Source organism: Pyxicephalus adspersus, chromosome 5 (assembly GCF_032062135.1).
Source record: "Pyxicephalus adspersus chromosome 5, UCB_Pads_2.0, whole genome shotgun sequence".
NCBI lineage: Eukaryota > Metazoa > Chordata > Amphibia > Anura > Pyxicephalidae > Pyxicephalus > Pyxicephalus adspersus.
The window spans coordinates 118,807,585-118,824,253 of NC_092862.1; the positions used below are offsets into that span (position 1 = coordinate 118,807,585).

At 36.2% G+C, this 16,669-nt stretch overlaps 1 protein-coding gene across 1 annotated transcript in view; it reads left to right on the forward strand.

The window, feature by feature from the left end:
• Nucleotides 1–16,669, forward strand: part of LOC140332095 (sodium channel protein type 5 subunit alpha-like) — a 238,635-nt gene that overhangs the window by 147,277 nt on the left and 74,689 nt on the right. The window contains exons 17-18 of the mRNA XM_072413393.1: nt 3,211–3,690; nt 4,013–4,130. Coding sequence (XP_072269494.1) covers nt 3,211–3,690; nt 4,013–4,130 — 598 coding nt within the window. The remainder of the gene's footprint in view (nt 1–3,210; nt 3,691–4,012; nt 4,131–16,669) is intronic.

The following is a 16,669-nucleotide window of genomic DNA, read 5'->3' on the forward strand; positions in this document are numbered from 1 at the left end:
TACCCCAAACTTGAGAACACTGGCCCAGAACACTAAAATACTTTAGGGTTAAAGTATTTATATGTGTGTGTGTGTGTGTGTGTGTGTAAATTGAACCTTGTTTCCAAATTCATGCAAAGATCCTTTGCTGATTTTAATTGTATGTCATTGCCTCCGGATTTTCACCTAATGATTTTTTTAGATCATAAATATATACAAGATATATACAATGTAAATTTCCCATTCAGCCCATGAGTATCAAGCTGCAAAAATGTAGTTATGCTTACATTTTGGTCAGGAGCCCCATGCTGCACCCTAGCAATTTATTGCACAATACGGCAGATTAAGGCTTCACAGGGTACAGTGCATTATGGATCAAAGAAAGCAGCATGCAGCCTCCATTTTGAAACATTTCTCTTATTACCATTTGTTCGGTCTGAATACTGACTCCCACTCACACAGTGGTACCACAAAAATATGTTCTTAGTCTTGTTATTTGTTTCCTCCTGCAGAATACGAACATATGTGACATTAAATATATGTATTTTTTCCCCACTTGTGCTTCTATTTCTGTCCGGATCTATTTTTGAAGGCTTTGTTCAGCCGCTTTTGAATAGAAGTCAGAACACTTACCTGGTCACATGTCAGAGTTGGTGGCTAGGTAAAATGGCGTTTTGTATGAACATGTTATTGGAGTTATAAAGGGATTCTGTAACATTCAGTTTTAGCACAATTGTCATTTTTTCAGCTACTCTTTGCAATAAAGGTTACTCTTGCCAGCTGTAATTATACCTAGTGTTTTGCTGGTATTGTTCCCTGGGAAAATGTGAAAAGATTGTTTGTCAATTCAACTATACCAGAGAAAAAAGTTTTACAATTATGAGAATTCTAAATGATCCGTTTTTTACTGATTGTGGTGAAGAAAAGATATTTTTTCTTTCACATTCAGCAAGTATTGTTATGAATCAAATATATTCATGCAAGCATTGACATGGATATATGATAGTATACTGCATAATACAAACATTTTAGTGAGGGCACATTACAGTATACTTTCAGTAATGTTTAATGTGTCTTTTACATTTTTACATTTTGGATGACACCTATCATGTTGTATTACTTTATATAGCCAAAGGCTTTTATTGTAGCTTTGGCTATGGAAGAGAAGGGTAAAAATCTCATCAGGTTATTTTTGCTTCCTCAGTCTTGCTAGGGAGGTTTATTTGTATGTTCTGTTTTAGAAATGTATCAGGAAGTAAGATGCAATCTCCCCGAAGTGGTAGGAATTCTCAGAATATTTGTTCCTGTGGGGGATGCAGCAGATGTGATTGTTAAGACATCATGCATTTATACCAGCGCCTTCATCCTCTTTTGTTTCCACTGATGTCCTGTGAATGCTATACATTTCATCGTTGACAGATTCAAAAGGTCACCTTCAGACAAACCTTTTATTTGTGTCTGACCAGCAAAGAAATATTTTGGTATTTACGGTAGCTCATGGCAATGTTTATACATCTGATGTCATGTCCTCATTCTTCTGCCAATGCAGTACACACTCCAGAACATTACAGATATTCACCCAAACGAATCTATCAAGATGAATCTGCTCCTCCTGAGAATGATTATGGATCATCATCAAAGCCATTGATTTTCTAATAATGATTACTTTGTAGCAACAACATGAATGTAATGCAGGACTCTAGCCAATCCTTTTTTTTTGGGATATGGATAAGATGGGGAGGGGTAGTATGGATATCTTGGGGGATTCCTTTTTCCTTCATCTCCGAATGCAAGAGTCATATGCAGTATGTAATCATTTCCTATTCTACTAATAAAAAAGATTTTTATAACAACCTGTGGCCTTGGTGAAGAGATTGTACCTAATTTCCAGCAGCCATGGGACAAGAAGTAAGGAGAAATCAAATGTGTACACTTACAGCTATAATCCTTCCTAATTTCTTAAAGAATTAAAACTAAAACATTAACAAAAAGTATTACAAAAGTATACAGTATGATAAAGCCTGAAGTTTGAAATAAGTCTTATTCCAGATAACTGAAAAATTGAAAAGTAATCAAACATTTTTATGAGTCTATTTATCTGGTTTTGTATTTTATGATATTTTGACTATTGGGTACTTAAAAGTCCCATTACCATTTTTCATTTCTTGTTTCAAATTGAATTGGAATATGGCATCTTGTGAATATTTGGCATATAAATATACATTTTATTTTTAGAGGTGTATTCACTAGTTCTACTCTAGCTACCCGTTCTGGTAGATCCACTTTAGGGCAATATTAACTGAAACATAATAATGAAAAGTCATAATACAATAACTCTGAACTTTTTTTTACCAAAGATGTGCATTTATTTTCATCTAATGTGTCATAATTAGCTCATATAAGGTTGAATATATATGTCATACTTCTCTGTAATGGGTGAGCTCAGCTGTAAGCAATCACTTGAAAGCCTTTTGTAGTAAGTTTGTACTTTTGGGTCAGCCTGCTTGTCACAAAGATAGCAAATGTTAATGGAAGGGTTTCAAAGGTTTTTTTTAACACTATGTAAGTTTTCAGTACGTTATATTTTAACAAGGGTGCTGAAAACCAAAGAACATATCTAGCTTTTTCAGAAGCAGGTCAGTGTAGGCAACCCACATATTTTTCTTAAATGCTAGGATCAAGACTTAACTTTTAAAACGGAACTAAACTCTAGAAGCTGTGACCATAAAAGCAGGAAATGAATAAAGCACTGGTCAGCTGACAAACCATACCATGTGTTCTTGTGTGCAAACTGCCTTCTTGGTAGAGGCAGGGCTTTGCTTCTTCTTAAGAAGGAGAATAATGGGCATCACAGTAATGACATCTCACATTATTACTGCAAATATCCTGATACTAACCATGGACCTCACATTGCAAATTTGCACTGCTACGAAATTGTGGACACATATGTGCCAATGCACCTTTACATACACAAAGTGCTCTGCTATTTTTGTAGAATTCCAGACAAAATCTTACAAGATAATGTTTAGGCACAGTTAAAATTTAAGAAGTTGACATAGCACATCAGTTCCACTGTACCTTAACCTAAAAAATTCAGACTAATCTAACCCTAAACCTATTTATCTTTTTGCTTGGATTTCTTGTTTATTAATATCACCCCCTGCTTTTTAATGTATGTATAAATGTTAGTTAATACATTTTTGCATTTATAGTATTTTTATCTTTTTTCAGGTTCTGAACCTCTTCTTGGCTCTCCTACTTAGCTCGTTCAGCGCAGATAACTTATCTGCACCAGATGAGGATGGTGAAATGAATAATCTTCAGATTGCAATTGCAAGGATTCACAGGGGTATTTCGTTTGCCAAACAAAGTGTCATAGACTTTTTTCGCAACCTATTTACTAAGCCCAAAAAGACTGGGGACACATTCATTACCAATCTCTCAACGAAGAACAGAAACATCAACAACATCAATCTGCACAATAACATCAACATGAGCAGCACAGGGAAGGAAAAGGATTACAGGGAAGGGAGTAATACCAATGGAGGCATTTCAAAAAATGGAGAAAAATATGTTGTTAGTGAAAGTGATGATTATATGGTCAACCCTCGCCTTTCAGTCTGTGTTCCTATAGCTCTGGGTGAATCTGATGGAGAATATCATGAAGAGGATGAACAGAGTATTTTCACAGATGTTGAGATCAGTAAAGAGGTAAGTTCTGGTTTATGTTGACATCTTTTCTAGCCTATTGTATATATATGCCTTATAAATATTTCTACCAGATATGAAGGTCCTAGTCCTATGGTACAACACCCTTTCGTTGTTATCTAAGTATTGATAATACTGATGGATATTAAGTGCTTCCTGCTTGTCACACCCATATCCTAGTAAAGGTTCCTACATTCAGGTATTGGATATAGAAGGACCTCTTATACTCTCATGCACCAAAAAGCTATGTGGATATCACATGTCTAAAATAGTTTGTTAAAAAGCTAATATTGATATATTCAATTTCTTGTTATGGCTGAAACAGAGAAGACTCATGGGCAGTGATATGGCTATGGAGTCATCAGATGGTATAGTAGTAGTGTTTGTGATTGCTCTCTCCTCATTTTTTGGCATCACACAAATACTGCAGGCCCATTTTAGAAGTAATATGTGTGTATAGAAAGTTATATTAAACATAGATAAACCATCATAAATCATAAAGGGCAAAGACAGAAGAAAATTTTCAAGAACAAGTGTGCACCTTGCAATTTTTCACTTCAAACTAGTAGGGACTGTAGGGGTGACGTGGGGGAAGCCAACAATGGACAGTACAGCAACACTACCCATTGCCTGACATACAAAAGATGACAAAACTTCTATGACTTTTTTGCAAGTAAAACATAACTTGGAGTTCATATATATTATTGATTTCTTCTATATCACCCACAAGCATTTTAAAAAGCAAAGGAGGGATATATTTATAAGATTGCCAAAAAGTTCCAAATAGAGAATAGCAGATAATGCTTAAAAATAGGAAAAAAAAAGGAAAAGGAAAAGAATTAGTAAAAAAAACTTTTTAAGTGTTCTTAAAAGCTAGCATTGTCCCTGCACAAAGCTTTAAGGAGTTCATTGTTAAATAAACTGTTCCATTCATTGTTTATTTTTTAAATAGTTGCCTATAGTTCAGCTTTTAACTGGTTGAGCATTTTCCTAGTTTTGATCTATTGGTGACATATTTGTGGTCTGCATAACTTTGATGGTCATCACTGAGATTTCCCAGTTTGGATTTTAAATGTGATATTGTTAATAGGTACAACAGGAGATACCGGAACACACAAAGAATAGGGATAAGCACAAATATGAAGGTGGATAAGAATAGTAAGAAGGAAATCTCGCTTTTGGGGATTCCAAGTTATAAAACCCCCCCAGTTTATGTAGTCCACTATGTGCCACCTATAACTGAATTATTCTTCTTGTAGGTTGATCTTCTTGCAAATGCTTCTGTTTGAAAGTGTGAAATGTTTTGGAGGCATGTGTACCGGGTGTGGGAAGCTAATCTGTTTTATCTCCCTGAGCCCAGTATCGTTTTATGCAACTACCATGATACTTATACAAAGAGTTGGCAGGAATCACATTAGATCAATATCATCAAAGGGCTTCATCTGCCAAACCTCAGAATTTCCAACTTATGAACTGGTAGTAATTTTATGCAATCTTTGACGTGAAAAAGATCAGTTTAATAAAATTCTTTTCCCACATAGAAATCTGGATATTGGGATATACCTATAGTATTATTTGAATAGCAGTGGATATATGTGTAAGCAGATTCCACTTGTGACCTTGGCCTGTGATAGAGAATCAAGCTATGTTTCAGTATCTCCCAGCATATTCTCTCATCATGGAACAAGAGGCGAGCTGACTATTTCCTGATTTGGCTGCTTGAGAGTCTCTTGTGTTTCTTACAGCAGGTGTGCTATTTCATCTATGATGCATCCTGTCAGCTGCTTCACTTTGTGTAGCTAAAACAAATGCGAGTAAACAAGCTTCATAGGGGGTTTAATAGCTGCTCAATGAACACACGCCACTATCGCTTTCTTGGTGATGCAGAAATTAGACTAGTTACTGAAGTTCTACAACAGTATGCCACTACTCAACAAATAAAAGATGTAATTTCACACTTTACATAATCATTTCTGTATTATTGATAGAATAAGTACAGCTTGACCAGAAACTAAAGCTATGGGAGATTTGCATCCAACCAATTTTGGTCCCTAGGGTCATAGGACTTTGGAATAATTACCGCTCCCCATTATTTTCTAGCTGGGTGTTCCTCTTAGAGTTATTTAAGATAAAATAGCATTTCAGTTTTCATTTTTGTTTTAGTGATTATTGTTTAACACTCTTGTACATCCATTCTTAACCAAGGTTCCATGGAACTCCAGGGTTTCTCCAGAGGTTGCTTGGAGTTCCTCAAATTGATCCCCCATGTGATGATGCCCGCAGAGTTCTGCGGCCAATGCCACTTGGTAGTCAGCTGTGTGACATTAATGATTCATACTCTGCAGAATTCTTCTGTAAGACCTGACTGGCACAACATACCTTACGGTGGCCATCACAGCCTGGGCCTACAAAAATAAGGTTTAATGATTCTAGCCATCATTCAACCCAGGAGAGAGTCTGCAAGAAGATAATGCCTTGATATAAACATGTGTAACAAGCTTGCAGGACATATTTTTTTAAAAGAACTCTATTCTACATCTTGTCTTTTGCATCACATTGTGTAATATCAGTGCAGACCAAACCATCTGAGATTCCTCTATATGGCTTCAGCATCAGGTAGCGCTGTGAAGAGCTGACTGTAAAACTTTACAGCCACCCATTGACTGCCATTGTGAACAAACCCTGAAGATAAATTTCTGCACAGTGTCTGCAGGTACATGGGTTATTGAGGGCTTGTTTATCACTTGTTAAGTCTATATATATTTATTTTGCTAACCTAGTTGAAAATCCTCTTGCAAGATAATAATTTACTTTGCTAAGTATGCAACCCATATCCGTAAAATAAAGTAAATGCCACTGAATCCCTATGCAATCTCATTTTAATAAATAAACTTCATAGACCTGGAAAATACTTTGGCTAGCATGGTATATATCTTAATGATCAAGCCTTATATGCCAAATTTATTTTTGAGGATGCTAACAATCATCAGTCAGTTTGGTAATTCCATCAATAAACATAAGTTAGGACTTTTCTACCCATTCTGGGTTGCAGACTTATCAGCAGGTACTTGCATTAGCTTAGCATTGCAGATATGTGTTAAGCTGCACACCAGGTAATCTAAGAACAATAATGATTCGATGTGGCATCAGCAGGGGCTTGTTAGCCTACCTTATGAAGCAGAAACTCCTACTTGAAGTTAGGATGTACTATAGCATTTATTTATACCAATGTAGGAGAATGAATAAACAGCTGTGTGTCTGCCATTCCTGACTTTATCATTACAGCCTTCATTTTAAAGACAATATTGTTTGGATGAGTCACAGTAGACAATGCTTGTCCTATCACTATGCACACATGCCGGCCTCCTGACGCTGGGAGAGGTTCCATTCTCTGCGCCCTGGTCTTTTCAGCAGCAGTGACTCAGCATTAGGAAAGGGTACCAAGCTGGAGCTCACGCAGATGTTTAATAATACTGGCTAATCTCCACCCATGTGTTTCACAGTGCATTCATTTGCTAATAGGCTAAATATCAAATCTGGTTCTGGAATGCAATATTTATAATAAATAATATATCATTTTTTTAATTTATTGAAGGTATGCAAGATACTTCTATACACTAAAGTAAAAAAAAAAATGACAAGTAGGCAATGTGTGTATTAAACACATATTACCTACTTGTCATTTTTATTTACTTTAGTGTTACATAGGGCTCTATTTAAAAAACAGTGAATCGGACATCCCCTCAAACGTTCCCTTGTGGGAATCTTCTAAGTCCAGGTGTTTCAATGGCTGTAATTGATTCCCACCAGGAAATGTCAGATTCCCCATTTACAAAAAAGAGCCTATAGGTTTCTAGACTGGTAGTAATTCTTCTTCTTTTTTTTAATTGTTTTTGGATACAGTAGAGAAGTTTTGAAAGTTAAAATTAAAAACATTGGGAGCAGGCAAGTTTTTAATTGCAGAAGGGACAGGTCTATTCTGCAATAAAACAAACTTACCTGCCTGTTCTCAATCTCCTCTTTACCGAGCTGCACATGCAATGTATTATCCTGGTATGGCTGGCTGCCCTAAATAGATGATTTCTCATGTGCATGCGCATGAATTACATCATTCTGGCCTGCCCAATCATAATAAACAAAAATCCCGAACCTGGGACAGGTACTAATAAAGAAGTTGGCCCCAGCAAAGGGTCCAAGATAGGCGAGTTTAGTTTAGGAATCGTTAGAAGTAGTAAGTCACATTCAACTAGACTTGCTCCATAATGTTGGAGAAGTTTTACCATATTTAAATTATTACAAATAAGTAAGTTTGTTTTATTGCAAAAGAGACATAGCCTGTCCCCTGTGCAATAAAAAACCTGACCTGAAAAGCTTTTTTTTTAGGTTTAGTTCTACTTTAGGAACACATTTCAGGTTTGTGTCCTTACTAGGTAGATTCACATTCATTTTTTGTCCTAGCCTCCGAAGGATACTACACAGCTCATTCTGCGTTTTTTCTGCGAAACTTTAAATGCAGAACCAGTGAAGCGTTTTTACCACTTTTCTAACAACCACATATTTCTAGTCAATGCCTACGGGATACTTATAGAAAGGTGAGACCCTAAGCTGCCATTTCATTAATCAGCTTACTTAAGTAACACAAATAGTCATTATCGCTGTGTGTTCATAACACATGGTCATGAAAATGTGTTACTACCAATGGGGGAAATGAAGACATGTTTTTAAAGTGACTTCACTCTTTGTCACCTACTAAATCTTTTTTTAGTGGATTACCTGTAATGTGCTATAGAGTTCTTTCAACACACCTGCCTGGCAGCTTCCTTACAACTGCTCATGTTTCTCCATTCCAACACTTTGCTATCTGCTCCATTAGAGATGTTACTGCGGGATGTGAGTGCAGTGCTGAAGTCTTTTGACAGTGTTGACAGGTCCCCTTCCATCACCTACTTGTTTATGCCACTCATTTTCCACATTGCCTGATGACCTCATTTAATATTTGCACCAGGAACTGTGTGATCTTTTGCATTCTTTGCATTGCATTTTATTTTATGTGCTTTTAAAGTGTAGAATAGTATTGCAACGGTGTTGCTTTTTTATATACATTTTTAAGTTGCTGACTACTCATTATACTACACTAGATAGAATCTATTAGAGGAAACCTCTTCGAAGAGAAATACAGGGAGTGTAATTCTAGACTTTAAAGAAAGTGCTAAATACATGGGAGAGGCAGACAAAATGGGTCTTTAGGCAAATATAAAATAGGGTCCCCAGGCAAAGCATTCCAGCCCCCTGCACCTCTTGCCACTCTGTCAATTGGAACCCTGAGTTATTTTCGAAATTGCCCCATTCTAAAATTGTCCCTGTTACTTGGCAGTCACTGGCCTTAGACAGGGACACATAATAAGTGTCCACAAAAGACATCTAGAATCCATACTTGTTCTATGTCTGAAATTCAAGATTTATTGAAGACACTAGATCATCAGGACATCTAGGGAACTAATACTCAGATGGGGGAGCTCAGGAATAGCAGCCAACGTTCTTCCCTTAGTAAAGGATACCTCTAATAAATATAAGGATTCTAAAAATTCTAAAGCTGGAAGACTATGGCTATATGAGGGCACAGCTGATATATTTTGGTCCATCAGGAATAGAATCCTAGACTCTAAACTACAGAAAATTCCTATAGACGCATGTATTTGCATGCTAAGTAATTTGAATTATAATCTCGCCAGTTTTGTACCCCTGAGCCCCCTTCAAACATGACAGCCAGGTTCTTCTTCCTCTGCACTGATTTCTAAAGGAGAATAACATATTTTTATTGTATTACTATTTGCTTCAATTATCTAATATTAAGTTAAAAGCATCTGCACATGATTAGGCATATAAAGTGATCAGGAATTTGTTTCTCAAATTATATAGTTGATAGAAGTGTACACACTTTCTTTTCTTTGTCCGTTCTTAACCCCATTGAGTAAATCTGTCCACCCTGCTAACTATATTATAGTTTAGGAAGACAGCCTGGTCCAAGTGATTTTCAAACCTGTGGTTGGACAAATATGTGACAGCTACCTGATATGGTCCTCATACTTTTAGTTTTAGACGGGCAATAGTAGTGGCTAATTGTCTAATAGTGTCACCTCTGTTCTATCCCTGAGAGGTACTGTACAGCAAATTATAGAAGCCTGACATAAAACAGGTATATCAAGATACCTTTTGTAAATATGTCTGTTAAAGGAATGAGAAATTACATAAAACTAGATAGTACCTTTTGCTTCTGTGCATTCCTCATTCTCCAGACTATGGAAGAAGGACAAGGGCAGGATATTGTCAGTTACCCAGATGGTGATATTTTATATATACACAAGCCTAAACAAAACACACACACACACTAACACACATACACAATAAGCAACACATACAGTATGTCTATTTATTAATCAGCATTAAAACAATATATTTTGCCTTTATGAAAAAAGGAACAGGGACTGATGTGAAAATGGTAATTTTATCCATTTTAAAGAAGAGTATTCCAGTCCCTTGTAATCTCTGTCTATATCACTTGCCAGGTTCGAGCTATGGGTTTACATGTCACCAACAGCCTTGGCTTTATTCATAGTCTTGCAGATCTTTTAGATTTGTGTCTGATTTCCTGATATTGCAAGGTTTGACATAGACTGGGCATTGGATTAAGAAGTATTTCATGAATACCTTTTAAATATTATATATATATATATATATATATATATTGTATTATTTAAATATAATATTTAACAAATATCTTTAGTTAAACTATTTACTATAATAAAATAGGTAACATGAATATATTTAGTGATAATGCTGATTCATGATTTGTCACTTGTATTTTCCATTATTTGCTGATTTAAGCAGTGGTAGGTAAATTTTATCTTTTGTGCTGAATGAATAATGGGGAAAGGAAGAGAAAGAGACAGGCTTTTTGAGGCACGGATAAGTAACTCTTATATAAAAACAATAGTAACTTTATTAGAAAACACAAAATATTGTTTAAAATAGTACATACAAGCAATACAATACAAAGATAAGTGTGAAACATTCAATTTGTTCACATGGTACTTTGTAGTTAATTGGGTTGACAAACTTGTGTGGGAGCAAAGGGTCACAGAGTGACAAAATTATTAAGTGATATCAAGTATAAGGAGTGAAATTCTGAAATTGTTAACAGAAGTTTAAGTATCTTACTTGTATGGCGGTTGCATTATGTGAATGTTACTGTTGTGATGATGTAATTAGAATTACCTTAATAAAATACAAGTTTCTTGTGGAGCAGTGACAGATCTAGTGATAATGCGAATAGGAGACAATAAGAAAAATAACTTTTATGTTTTGAAGAAAGCATTGGGATAATAACTGAATTGAAAGGTACTCACTTTGTCATTAAAGGTAGTATAGATGATAAACTGAATACAACTCTTTTTGTGCTGAATGATTATTTGCACTGATATGCTTTTCTGAAAGTGTTTTCTAACCATGGCATCGATTATCGGTGATTGATTCCTCACATTTTCTTTACAAATATCAATGAATTTTCTTTGAATATTTAAAATGTATATGTTACATGTTGCAGAATGTAAGACTAACTTTCAAAGATGTTGTTGGGAATAAATGCTCAATCACGGACATAATTCAATGATAATAAAATAATTAGAATTATAATAAAACATGAATAAAAACTACTTTCACAAATTCTTGCTTACTGGGAAACTGTAAGCAGCTTCACATACTAATGAAGTTACATATTTGTCCTCAAAAATGTGTTAATATTAACTTAAATGATCCAATCATTTGCAATACATCTACATTGGTATTCAAACCAAACAAGGAATTTTCTTTTTTCACTAGATAATTGAATTTGAATATTGAACAAATATTTTGATTGCAGATTCTCCACTATATTAGTAAATTAGTCTGATGGGTATGTCCATACTGATATAAGGAAAGCTGTCCTTTTGAGCTTAGCTTCTGAAAGTGCTTTTTGATTGGCTGTCAGGCTCCCCCTCTTTTTTTTAATTTGAGTCTTCAATCAGAAACACATATGCAGACTTTTATATGATTTAAATTGAATTAATTTTCCAAGGCAGTACCTTGGAGGGTATTGCAGCCAAAAGGTCCACATTGCAGGCAGGCAACTAGCACCTGATGTCAGCCAGTGACTGCAGAAACCAGCTTGCACTGAATTGTTATCACACTGTCTATTATAATGAGAAAGTCACAGTGGTGAGGCAGAAGGTGGCTTTAATGATCTGAGCAATGAAAACACAGTTTCTTTTATTTTACATTTGTTCATGCCTTCATACAGCTTATAAAAGAGAAAATGCACCAAGATACATCAATTTACTCATCAATTTGCTCTGATCCTCATCTGCAAAGACAACCCGACAGCAGAACACAGTGTGACAGTGTGATGATGACCTGCACTTTGTCACTTGTATCATAGTTTTATTAGAAAGGTCCTGGTCTCGGTGTAACTCTGACACTGTGCAAACTATTGCTTTTTATACCTCCATCTTGTCTGGTCTGAAATTGGATAGAGTTTCATTTCATCATCTATTTCTTTCTGCTGCTGGTACTTTGCACTAATAAATGTATTACATATTTTGTGTTTTTATCTTTGCTTACTGCTGCCCTTGGCTGATAATAACTCTAAGCAGTCGGATGATGTACTTAAAAAGGTATGTCCAGTATTCATTCTATGCTGTATGGAATCCCACAGTATGGGTGGTTTTATACAGACACTCCTCATACATATATTCATTTATTTATTGTGCTGGATTAAAGCAGATAAAGGTTTTATTTTTTACATCAGCCCTTTGTATTAAATTGTATTTATATATACACTATATACATATATATACAGTATATATGTACATACTATTTGCTCAATACATATGTGTCCTTTGTATGCTGTTGTTGTATGGTGATTGTGCCTAATTGTTTCTTTCTTCTAGTACATAAATATTAAACTCCTGGTACATATAAAATATATAAATAAATGCAGCTCATTAATATATAAAATATATCTAATATATTCTGATTTGGTGTCAGCCTCTTGCAATCTCTGCAGAATACGTCAGTTTGGGAGAGGGGGAAACTAGCTATCAAAAAGTATGCTAAAAGGGGCAGAATGACAGAAAGATGAGCTTTTAAATCTACTTTTCCATTCATGGTCTAGTCATAGGTTAAGAAAGGACTGGATTTGCAGTTGTAACTTTACTGCAGGAGAGAAAATTAGGCCTTCTGCCCTGCCAACCAATGCTGTCTTGTGGGTGTCAGAAATAAAAATCATTTGGCAAGTAAAAAAAAAAATTACCAGTCTACTATAGGCACACAATAGGTCTGGATTAACAAAGCTCTCCAATACTGGAGAATACAGACTATCATGGGAGAACCTGGGTGATCCAGCAAATCTAGAATAGACTTGGTCTCAGGATTGAAAGCATTTTCCAACTAAGAGCAAAGAAAGCCATTCAAGGTTTTCTAGATCACCTCAGTTCACCCATGAAAGTTTATTAAATCAGAGAGTTTTAGTAAATCAGGTCCAATGCCTAAAGACTATACTGGGAAAAGCTGCCTTTTCGCACTGCTGCCTATAGGTACAGGTCAACTAGACCTACTTGTACTTATCAATTCTGTTTTACTGTTACACATCTTGAGTCTTTTACAGTACAACTGAGGAAAGGACATTATTGATTTGTCCTTGTGTTGATAGAAAAGAAAGACCTATAATAGGTGGTTTACTAAAAAATGAGGTGAGATGGATGGACTACAAGTTCTTTTCTTATGCATCCAATCACATGTATAGAAAATCATTTCTTTTGTTCTTTTAATACACCAGACTTAATGAACTTTTCCTCACAACTTTACACTTTAGTACCTAATGCCACATGATCCAAGACTTTCTATTGCCATGGCCTCCCTTTGCTCCTGTACATTCTGGTCTATGTTATCGTCATACTGGTCTAGGCCTACGCATCGAGAATCTCCTGGCTCTACCTTTTTGCATACTGTCTCACTAAGTATTTATTTTTGGATTTATTTATGGTGCTTTGTATTCAAAGTCAGGTTTAGACTTAATAGAATATGGAGTTCTGTGTTATGAGTCAGCTTGGTTATTTTATGTCTGGTAGACATTGTTTAAAAATAACCGATTCGTATTGTATATATCACTTTGGCATTATACACTACTGCAATATGCGGAGCTTGCTGTCTGTTTCCCTGTATTTTCATATGTCACAACATAATTCCTTTTCAGACAGTCTGTCCTGCTTTTAGCTATCTCTGCGTTGCATCTGGTTTCTCCTCTTTATTAAATCTTACCGTATAATACGTGATTTGTATGTTGATAAAAGACATGACAGTGCAGTTATTACGGCAGTGATGTGAGCCTGGTGCTAAGCAGGGATGTATATTTTGGCACACCATTTTCATTCACAATTCTCAATCTACTATCTGTCTAGCAGAAAAGCAGCCGAGGGCATAAAGATGTTTAGTCCAGTGATGTTTGGCGTGTTCCCCTATGTGTTTTATAATCATCCCCTAATGCTATTGGAAGTGGTAATGTGCATAGAGACTCCCTACAAGCAAACCATGTACCTCGTGGATCAGAGTTTATGAATGAAACAATCTGCTTTTTTATTTCTTGTACACTATGGGAGATTTATGGGGCATACCTGGTTGGTTCATATTGAGATGAAGTTCTACATAGGCTTGTATGCATAATGCTCTTAGGATAATAATAATCAAATAATAATAATGATAAAAATAATAATAATGATTATAATGATAAAAAGATTGCCTATTCAACAGTTGGTAAGGTTGGGGATATCGTAAACAATGTTAAAGAAGTGTTTTAGGAAAATATGTGAAAGTAAGTGGTGCAAAGAGCAGGCTTCAGTATGGGCAATAAGGGAGTGGAGAGTATGATAGCAGGCAGTATGTGCAGGAGGAGTGTCAGAGATAGGGTATGTGCAGAGGGGTGCCAAGCAATACAAATGGGCAAAATATACAGAATAAGAATGCAGGGAATATAACAGTGGGTAGTATGTGCAGGAAAGGGGTCCTAAGTGCTATGAGTGGGCAGTATATGCAAAATAAGATAGCAAAAGATATAACAGTGGGCAGTATGTGCAGGAGAGGGGTGTGGAGGAAAAGGATTTGGTCAGTATATGAAGTAAAGAATAAGTAAAGGTATGACAGTGGGCGGTATGTGCAGGAAAGGAATGCTGAATGATATCACTGGGCAGTATATGCAAAATAGAAAAGTAAAATTATATCAGTGGGCTGTATGTTTAGGAGAGGGATGCCAAGGGATAAAAGCTGGAGGAAAGATAAGAACTGGCAGTATATGCAGAATAGAAATGCAGAGGATATTATTATTATTATTATTATTATTTAACAGGATTTATATAGCGCCAACATATTACGCAGCGCTGTACATTAAATAGGGATTGCAAATGACAGGCTAATACAGACAGTGATACAGGAGGAGAGGACCCTGCCCCGAAGAGCTTACAATCTAGTAAGATATGACGGTGGGCAGTATGCACAGAAGAGGGGTATGGGGGATAAAAATAGGAAGTATATGCAGAATAGAAATCGGAGGGTTTGACAGTGGGCAGTAGGTGCAGGAGAAGGGTTCAAGGGGATAAGAATGGGTTGTGTAAGCAGAATAGGAAATCAGAGATATTTACAGTGGGCAGTATGTGCAGGAGAGAATCCGGTGGGCAGGAGTGTAGTCATAAGAAAAAAGAGGGGGCATAGTAAAAGGGAAGGCTATCAATGTCGACTGCGCAGGGAGAGCCTATATGGGGGTCCCAAAAAAAGTGAGGGCACAGCGTGCCTACGTGTGCCCGCCCCACTACACCCCTGCCAGGGAGATAGGAGTGGACAGTATATGCAGAATAGGAATGTGGAAGGTATGACAGTTGGCAGTATGTGCAGGAGAGGGGTGAGGAGGGATAAGAATGGGCAGTATATTCAGAATGGGTATGTGGAAGGTATGACAGTTGGCAGTATACAGGAGAAGGGTGGGGAGGGATAAGAATGGGCAGTATATTCAGAATAGATATGTGGAAGGTATGACAGTGGGCAGTATGTGCAGGAGGAGTGTTGGAGGGTAGGACATGGAGAAGCATGTGCTGAATAAAGCAATCTACTTGTTTATTTTCAGAACTCTTTGAGAGATTTATAGAGGCAACCTGATCAGATGACAAAGGCCACACACAAGGAGAACAAGAATTTCTTCACACACTTTTATGCATGAGGTTACTAGGTTTATAATGATATGGCCTTCATAGGCAGGCTGCATTCACTAGGAGAGTTTTGTGTTTTTCATGGCAGATGATTTGCAAATATGATTGAATATTTATCTGGAGCAAAAAAGGAGCAATTATTAATAAGCCAAATATGTTATTTTTCTATAAAGGCCATACTAGATATTATTTAAACTAAAATGTCCTAATTACTAAAGAGTTCATATTTTGTTATATGTATAAACCACACAAATATTTACATACCATTTAAAAAGTTGAAAGATAATACCTTTCCAATCAGATTGGATATAGATACCATTATTGATAAACCCAATGGGATCATTTAAGGGGGTACAATGCAGAACAGCTCACAGATGAGCCTTGAAAGGGATGGAACATTCCTTTTCTAATATTACATAACTCAGTAATGACATTGTAATCTCCACTTCCTCTGCTACCTTTAAATAAACTATAGTGTACAAATAGCAGAGACATACCAGCAAACAGGAAAACAAAACTATCATAATAGTAGCCTGCTTTTTAGGTAGACATATGCAGGATGGCAGGGATTAAAAATAGGATGAACACATGTACTGCCTGCAGCATCCATGGCTGCCTGACTGAACTGAATATTGTTTTACCAAAATACCTGAATAATATGCTCCTACAGTAACTGAATCTCAGAAAGAAGGGCG